Source organism: Chrysemys picta, chromosome 2 (assembly GCF_011386835.1).
Source record: "Chrysemys picta bellii isolate R12L10 chromosome 2, ASM1138683v2, whole genome shotgun sequence".
In the NCBI taxonomy this organism is placed as follows: Eukaryota; Metazoa; Chordata; order Testudines; family Emydidae; genus Chrysemys; species Chrysemys picta.
In genome coordinates this window covers 80229714-80238095 of record NC_088792.1, presented here as the reverse complement: position 1 = coordinate 80238095, position 8382 = coordinate 80229714, and the positions used below count along the sequence as shown (strand labels likewise).

Genomic DNA, 8382 nt, shown 5'->3' with positions numbered 1-8382 from the left:
CTGCTCCCCAGGGATCTCTTGCTCTTTCATCCTGCTGCTGAGTAGGAGTTTCTCTCAGTTCTCCTCCATGGGTCTTCTCCTCTTAAGCCGCCATTCTTCTAGGTGCCTCTCATCCACGCTCTCACAAAAAAAAAAAAAAAAAAAAAAAAAAAGACAAAGCACCAAGCAGCCCTTCCACCATCCATCCTCCACTGAGAACCCATCAGCTCTTCTGTCTGATGCACCTCTAGCCTTTCAGCCTTGCACCCAAAGCGCACACACCAGACTCCATTTTGACCTACATCCCCCACACTTCAGCAATGCCCCTCCAGTCCCTCAGCACCTCCCCCAGACTCATCCAGCCCTTTGTCTCTTACTCCTTCGTTTACACTCTAGAATCCCAGCTTTGCAGAGGGATAGCTAAGGTTGCTGGCTGAGGCTTGAGGAAGCAGTCAGAAAGGGAGACAGGAACGCACAGCTCAGTATTGCCTACCAGAAGGAAGCCCAAAGAGCAGCCTTATAAAAAGAATAGAAAAAATAACCCCTGAACACTGCTGAGAAGCTATTTGGGATCCTGTGAGGAATGAGGAGATAGGGCCCCTAATGGCTCCTCATAGTGACACGTGAGTGGAGAGGACAGTGGAGAAGCCAAAAGGGAGGGACAAAGGGCTCAAGAATAGGAGATAAAGAAAGGGCAGTAGGTTCTGGGTGAAGGAAGTATTAATTTGGAGATACAACTGAAAATTTGAGGAAAGGCAAATTTTTGTTGGATCTAAGGCCTAGTTAGTTTTAGTGCATCCCTGGAGTAGAGCTGTTCCAGATGGCAGGAGCTGCAGAGGAGAAAGTTCACATACTAACAGGGGCAACAGTAAAGGGACAGTGAGAAGCCTTGTGCTAGATTAGAACAGAGAACAAAGATTTATTTTTGTCCCCATTTTGGAGATGGGTCAGCTGAAGCACAAAGAGATTCGTTTCAGAGGGGTAGCCGAGTTAGTCTGTATCAGCAAAAACAACGGAGGAGTCCTTGTGGCCCCTTAGAGACTAACAAATTTATTTTTGTTACGAAAGCTTATGCCCAAATAAATTTGTTAGTCTCTAAGGTGCTACAAGGACTCCTCGTTGCTTTTACAAAGAGATTAGATAACTGCAGCAAGTCAGTAGCAAAGTTGAGGACAGAACTCAGGAGTCATTCCTTATACTCTGGTCTAACCGCTTAACACCACTCTCTCCGGTGGATGAGGAGTCCTTTTTCCATCCCCCACTCCTCTCACCTCACCAAAAGTCCTTTATTTGGGGAATCAATGTCCTCAAACCGTCCAACCTTGTATTACACAATCACAAACCTTTAAAAAACAAACAGTCCTTCAAGTCTACACCAGGTAATATCTCTTGCTGAATACCATTTTATTGGTAGTACTTAGTTAATAGCAGGGTGCTAGTTCTTAGCCTTTAAAAATCACACTAAGATTTCCATAACAACATTTCTATAGATAAAAATAACACTACAGTGACAAGTTGCTGTAAAAAGAGAAGTCTCATGTTTATATACCCTGTACCATTAGCAGTGGTTCGACAAAGTGTTTGATCAAGGCTGTATGTGAGTCAGCTAGTCTAGCCGTAGCATTTTAATTCCCATTTTTAAGTCATTTCTTGACTGGTTTAGATGTGTGGAGGAAAATGGCCTAAGGCCTAAACTTTGGTCAAGTGAACTGTATGTATGTCAGGTGAACTGTATGTGTGGCCTGGAGGAAGGAGGAAAGGGGGGGAGGGGGGGATAGAAAAAGAAGGGTAAAAGAGAAATCATAAAAGCAGAACTAACTGTAGAAACTATAAAAGCAGAATTAACCTTTTGGAACAGTTTAGGATTAATAGCTGCCAGGTGACAGAGCAAGAAACCGCAAAGGGCAAAAGTAAGGAAAAAACAGAAAAGGCTTGCTTTGCTTTACTCCTTATATGAATGTAAAATTTTAAGGAAGTATATGTAATTTTGTGGTTTTATCCTATATAAGCTCTCGTATTTTATCTGTCGGGGGGGTTCGGCTGCCTTGGCTGACTCCCCCATGCATGCATGTTTGATTGATCAATAAAGGAGCCTCAGGCTGTGATCCAAAATCAACTGTGTGGTCAATTTTCCACAACAGATGCTACGGACCAGATTAATTATTGCTGGTGCATGGAGGTGTACATTGCACTCACTGGGCCAGCCTAGCCCCTTGTCCCAGAGGGATGATTTACCTCTAAGGAGGGTAAAATGTGGTATTGCCACCTCTTCTCCCTAGAAACTCCTCCAAAGTGAAGGCAACTTTAACATCCATTTGCTCCATAGAAATTCCACCAGCTAAGGTGGATCAGGGGATCGTGAGGGATGCTTTCAGGTCAGTGGACCTCCTGATTTTCCATCTCAGATCACGGCCCCCACTTTGGCATGCTGTACTCCCAAGCATAGGGGAAAACGTGGCAGTTTTAGGCCACCTCACCCTACTCTGTGGACCACCCACCTTGTGACCCCAGCTCCTTGTGTTACATAACCAAAGGAGGTTTAAACCTCAGCGGGGGGGGGGGGGGGGAACGTGCATGGGATATAGGTCTCAAATGGGACATTGTCTTGAATACCTATAAAAATAGCCCCTTCCTGCTAGAGAGGACTGAGGGGAGCTTTACAGAGCACCCGTAATTAATATGCATGTGGACACAGATAATTAGGGTTAGGAGTGCATTTCCCCACCTAAATGTTGCCTGGAAGCCATCTTTGTCCTCTACCCTTCCTCTGCTTCTCTTTCTAATCCCCCTCCATTTCTTACTTCTTTCAGGGTATGTCTACACTACGAAATTAGTTCGAATTTATAGAAGCCGGTTTTATTGAAATCGGTTGTATACAGCCGATTGTGTGTGTCCACACATAAAATGCTCTAGGTGCTCTAGTCGGCGGACCGCGTCCACAGTACGAGGCTAGCGTCGACTTCCGGAGCATTGCACTATGGGTAGCTATCCCACAGCTATCCCACAGTTCCCGCAGTCTCCGCTGCCCCTTGGAATTCTGGGTTGAGATCCCAATGCCCGGATGATGCAAAACAGTGTCGCGGGCGGTTCTGGGTACATGTCGTCAGGCCCCTCCCCCCCCCGTCACAGCAACGGCAGACAATAGATTCGCGCCTTTTTACCTGGGTTACCTGTGCAGACAACATACCACGGCAAGCATGGAGCCCGCTCAGCTCAGCTGAGCTCACCGTCACCATATGTCCTCTGGGTGCCGGCAGACGTGGGACTGCATTGCTACACAGCAGCAGCTGCTAACTGCCTTTTGGTGGTAGATGGTGCAGTAGACTGGTAGCCTTCATCGGCGATCTGGGTGCTGGCAGCCGTGGGGCTTGCCTTTTGGCAGTAGATGGTGTATTACGACTGTTAGCCGTCCTATTACAAGTTGGGTCATCGCACATTAGCGGAGTCTTCCCCAAGCAGCCGATTGTGCAATAGGCCTGAAGACCATCGTCAGACACTAACTGCCAAGCGCCCCGTATTTGCTGCCAAGCACCCAGAAAGATGCCAAGGGCTATCAGTCACGCTGCACCATCGTCTTAAGATGTAAAAAATAGATTTGCTCTGTATTCATTTGCTTCCCCCTCCCTCCGTCAAATCAACGGCCTGCTAAACCCAGGGTTTTCAGTTTAATCTTTGGGGGGACCATTCTGTGTGACAGTTGTTTGTGTTTCTCCCTGATGCACAGCCACCGTTCTTGATTTTAATTCCCTGTACCTGTACGCCATGTCGGCACTCGGCCCGCCCTCCCTCCTTCCCCTAGTCCGTCAGATACTACTTTCGCACCTTTTCTTTGAATTCTGGGTTGAGATCCCAATGCCCGGATGATGCAAAACAGTGTCGCGGGCGGTTCTGGGTACATGTCATCAGGCCCCTCCCCCCTCGTCACAGCAACGGCAGACAATAGATTCGCGCCTTTTTACCTGAGTTACCTGTGCAGACAACATACCACGGCAAGCATGGAGCCCGCTCAGCTCAGCTGAGCTCACCGTCACCATATGTCCTCTGGGTGCCGGCAGACATGGGACTGCATTGCTACACAGCAGCAGCTGCTAACTGCCTTTTGGCGGTAGACGGTGTAGCATGAGTGATAGCCGTGGGGCTGGCAGCCGTAGGGCTGCATTGCACCAGCCCCTTGCCCTTTGGTAGGCGATGGTATATTATGACTGGTACCCATCGTCATCATACTGGAGTGGCTGTCAATCAAGGCCGCCTGGGCAAACATGTTTCGATGATGATGGCTACCAGTCGTAGTATACTATTTTCTGCCAATTGCCCAGTATTGTCTGCTAAGCACCCAGAAGAGGCCGAGGGCGATGCTGGGTGCTGGCGGACGTGGGGCTGGCAGACGTGGGGCTGCATTGCTACACAGCAGCAGCCCCTTGCCTTTTGGCAGACAATGGTATATTATGACTGGTATCCATCATCATCGTACTGGAGAGGCTATCACTCATGCTGCACCGTCGGCTGCCAGCTTAAGATGTAAAAAATAGATTTGTTCTGTATTCATTTGCTTCCCCTTCCTCCGTGAAATCAATGGCCTGCTAAGCTCAGGGTTTTCAGTTTAATCTTTGGGGGGACCATTCTGTGTGACAGTTGTTTGTGTTTCTCCCTGTTCCTGTACCTGTACGCCATGTCGTCACTCGGCCCTCCCTCCCTCCCTCCTTCTCCTGGTCCATCAGATACTACTTTCGCGCCTTTTTTCTGACCAGGCGCCATAGCTAGCACTGGGATCATGGAGCCCGCTCAGATCACCGCGGCAATTATGAGCACTATGAACACCACGCGCATTGTCCTGGAGAATATGCAGAGCCAGGACATGCCAAGGCGAAACCCGGACCAGCCGAGGAGGCAATTGCAGCGCGGCGACGAGAGTGAAATTGACATGGACATAGACCTCTCACAAGGCACAGGCCCCAGCAATGTGGAAATCATGGTGTCACTGGGGCAGGTTCATGCCGTGGAACGCCGATTCTGGGCCCGGGAAACAAGCACAGACTGGTGGGATCGCATCGTGCTGCAGGTATGGGACGATTCCCAGTGGCTGCGGAACTTTCGCATGCGTAAGGGCACTTTCATGGAACTTTGTGACTTGCTTTCCCCTGCCCTGAAACGCCAGGATACCAAGATGAGAGCAGCCTACCCCTTAATGCCATGGCTCAAGAAGCCGTACACAGGCAGCCTGGACAGGAGTCAGGACCTGTTCAACTACAGGCTGAGCAAGTGCCGAATGGTGGTGGAATGTGCATTTGGACGTTTAAAAGCGCGCTGGCGCAGCTTACTGACTCGCTCAGACCTCAGCCAAAAGAATATCCCCATTGTTATTGCTGCTTGCTGTGTGCTCCACAATATCTGTGAAAGTAAGGGGGAGACCTTTATGGCGGGGTGGGAGGTTGAGGCAACTCGCCTGGCCGCTGATTACGCGCAGCCAGACACCAGGGCGGTTAGAGGAGCACAGCAGGGCGCGGTGCGCATCAGAGAAGCTTTGAAAACGAGTTTTGTGACTGGCCAGGCTACTGTGTGAAACTTCTGTTTGTTTCTCCTTGATGAACCCTCCAAACCCCCCCCCCCCTCCGACCCGGTTCACTCTACTTCCCTGTAAACCAACCACCCGACCCCACCCTCCCCTCCCCAATTCGAGCACCGCTTGCAGAGGCAATAAAGTCATTGTTTTTTCACATTCATGCATTCTTTATTAGTTCCTCACAGAAGTAGGGGGATAATTGCCAAGGTAGCCTGGGATGGGTGGGGGAGGAGAGATGGAAAAGGACACACTGCATTTTAAAACATTAACTCTTATTGAAGGCCAGCCTTCTGATGCTTGGGCGATCATCTGGGGTGGAGTGACTGGGTGGACGGAGGCCCCCCCCACCGTGTTCTTGGGCGTCTTGGTGAGGAGGCTATGGAACTTGGGGAGGAGGGCTGTTGGTTACACAGGGGCTGTACCGGCGGTCTCTGCTCCTGCTGCCTTTCCTGCAGCTCAACCATACGCTCGAGCATATCAGTTTGATGCTCCAGCAGACGGAGCATTGACTCTTGCCGTCTGTCTGCAAGCTGACGCCACCTATCGTCTTCAGCCCGCCACTTGCTCTTTTCATCCCGCCATTCAGCCCGCCACCTCTCCTCTCGTTCATATTGGGCTTTTCTCATCTCCGACATTGACTGCCTCCACGCATTCTGCTGTGCTCTATCAGCGTGGGAGGACATCTGCAGCTCCGTGAACATATCGTCCCTCGTCCTACGTTTTCTCTTTCTAATGTTCACGGGCCTCTGCGAAGGAGAAACATTTGCAGCTGGTGGAGGAGAAGGGAGAGGTGGTTAAAAAAGACACATTTTAGAGAACAATGGGTACACTCTTTCATTACAAGGTCGCATATTTCGGCTTGCAGGCAGCCATGGTAGGCCACAGTGTTTTGGCTTTTTTAACCTTCTTAACATGCGGGAAAGGTTGCAAACAGCAGCGCATTTCCCATATCAAGGATGAACTGGGTTGTCCATTTAAAATGGGTTTTCAATGTAAAAGGAGGGGCTGCGGTTTCCCGGTTAACATGCGGCACAAACACAAGTAAACCACCCCCCACACACACACACACGATTCTCTGGGATGATCACTTCACCCCTCCCCTCCACCGCGTGGTTAACAGCGGGGAACATTTCTGTTCAGAAGAGCAGGAACGGGCGCCTCTGAATGTCCCCTTAATAAAATCACCCCATTTCAACCAGGTGACCGTGAATGATATCACTCTCCTGAGGATAACAAAGAGAGATAAGGAATGGATGTTGTCTGCATGCCAGCAAACACTGGGACCATACGCTGCCATGCTTTGTTATGCAATGATTCCAGACTACGTGCTACTGGCCTGGCGTGGTAAAGTGTCCTACCATGGCGGACGGGATAAGGCAGCCCTCCCCAGAAACCTTTTGCAAACGCTTTGGGAGTACATAAAGGAGAGCTTTCTGGAGATGTCCCTGAAGGATTTCCGCTCCATCCCTATACACGTTAACAGACTTTTCCAGTAGATGTACTGGCCGCGATTGCCAGGGCAAATTAATCATTAAACACGCTTGCTTTTTTTTGTGTAATGTTTACAAATATTTACAAAGTTACACTCACCAGAGGTCTCCTGTGTGCCCTGAGGGTCTTGGGTGAGTTCGGGGGTTACTGGTTCCAGGTCCAGGGTCACAAACATATCCTGGCTGTTGGGGAAACCAGTTTCTCCGCTTCCTTGCTGCTGTGAGCTACCTACAGTACCTCCATCCTCATCTTCCTCGTTCCCCGAACCGTCTTCCCTGTGTGTTTCTCCAGTGAGAGAGTCATAGCACACGGTTGGGGTAGTGGTGGCTGCACCCCCTAGGATCGCATGCAGCTCCGCGTAGTAGCGGCAAGTTTGCGGCTCTGCCCCGGACCTTCCGTTTGCTTCTCTGGCTTTGTGGTAAACTTGCCGTAGCTCCTTAATTTTCACGCGGCACTGCTGTGTGTCCCTGTTATGGCCTCGGTCCTTCATGGCCTTGGAGATCTTTTCTAATACTTTTCCATTTCTTTTACTGCTACGGAGTTCAGCTATCACTGCTTCATCTCCCCATATGGCGAGCAGATCTCGTACCTCCCGTTCGGTCCATGCTGGAGCTCTTTTGCGATCCTGGGACTCCATCACAGTTACCTGTGCTGATGAGCTCTGCGTGGTCACCTGTGCTCTCCACGCTGAGCAAACAGGAAATGAAATTCAAACATTCGCGGGTCTTTTCCTGTCTACCTGGTCAGTGCATCTGAGTTGAGAGTGCTGTCCAGAGCGGTCACAATGAAGCACTGTGGGATAGCTCCCGGAGGCCGATAACGTCGAATTCCGTCCACACTACCCCAATTCCAACCCGCAAAGGCCGGTTTTAATCGCTAATCCCCTCGTCGGAGGTGGTGTAAAGAAACCGGTTTAAAGGACCCTTTAAGTCGAAAGAAAGGGCTTCGTTGTGTGGACGTGTCCAGGCTTAATTCGGTTTAACGCTGCTAAAGTCGACCTAAACCCATAGTGTAGACCAGGCCTCAGAGGTTTGTTCCAGGTTCTTGGAAGTAACGGATGATTACTGGAAACTTTATTTCCTAATAGGTGGGATTTCTGATCTGCCACTTAAAGGGCACAGCGTAGCTGTCTCAATGCATAAATCCTTTAATAATGTTTGCTCCTAAGACTGCAGGCACAACAGGTACCTAAAGCAGTGAAATTCCCCTTGTGTCTCAAGATTTGTCAGGTTCAGTTGTTGTGTTCATTTGAAGTTCTAAGATCTCTGTTTGTAAAAGAACTATTCAAACGCTCAGTCTACCAAGAGAGATAATTGGTGACAATTCTTAGCTGCTTTCTTATCAGGACAATT

The 8382-nt window shown here is 49.5% G+C and overlaps 1 protein-coding gene across 1 annotated transcript; it reads right to left on the bottom strand.

Annotated features, from left to right (window-relative positions):
- Nucleotides 1-5703: 5703 nt before the first annotated feature.
- Nucleotides 5704-8059, bottom strand: LOC135981372 (uncharacterized). The gene is made up of 2 exons (XM_065583583.1): nt 7130-8059; nt 5704-6308 (listed from the first exon to the last, which is right to left on the bottom strand). The coding sequence occupies exons 1-2, from the start codon at nt 7665-7667 to the stop codon at nt 5845-5847; spliced, it is 1002 nt and encodes a 333-aa protein (XP_065439655.1). The 5' UTR covers nt 7668-8059; the 3' UTR covers nt 5704-5844.
- Nucleotides 8060-8382: the final 323 nt, after the last annotated feature.

Coding starts and splice junctions, on each gene's coding strand:
- LOC135981372 (XM_065583583.1), bottom strand. CDS start 7,667: ATGGAGTCCCAGGATCGCAAAAGAGCTCCAGCATGGACCGAACGGGAG. Junction 6,309..7,129: donor GGGCACACAGGAGACCTCTG/GTGAGTGTAACT, acceptor CTCCTCCACCAG/CTGCAAATGTTTCTCCTTCG.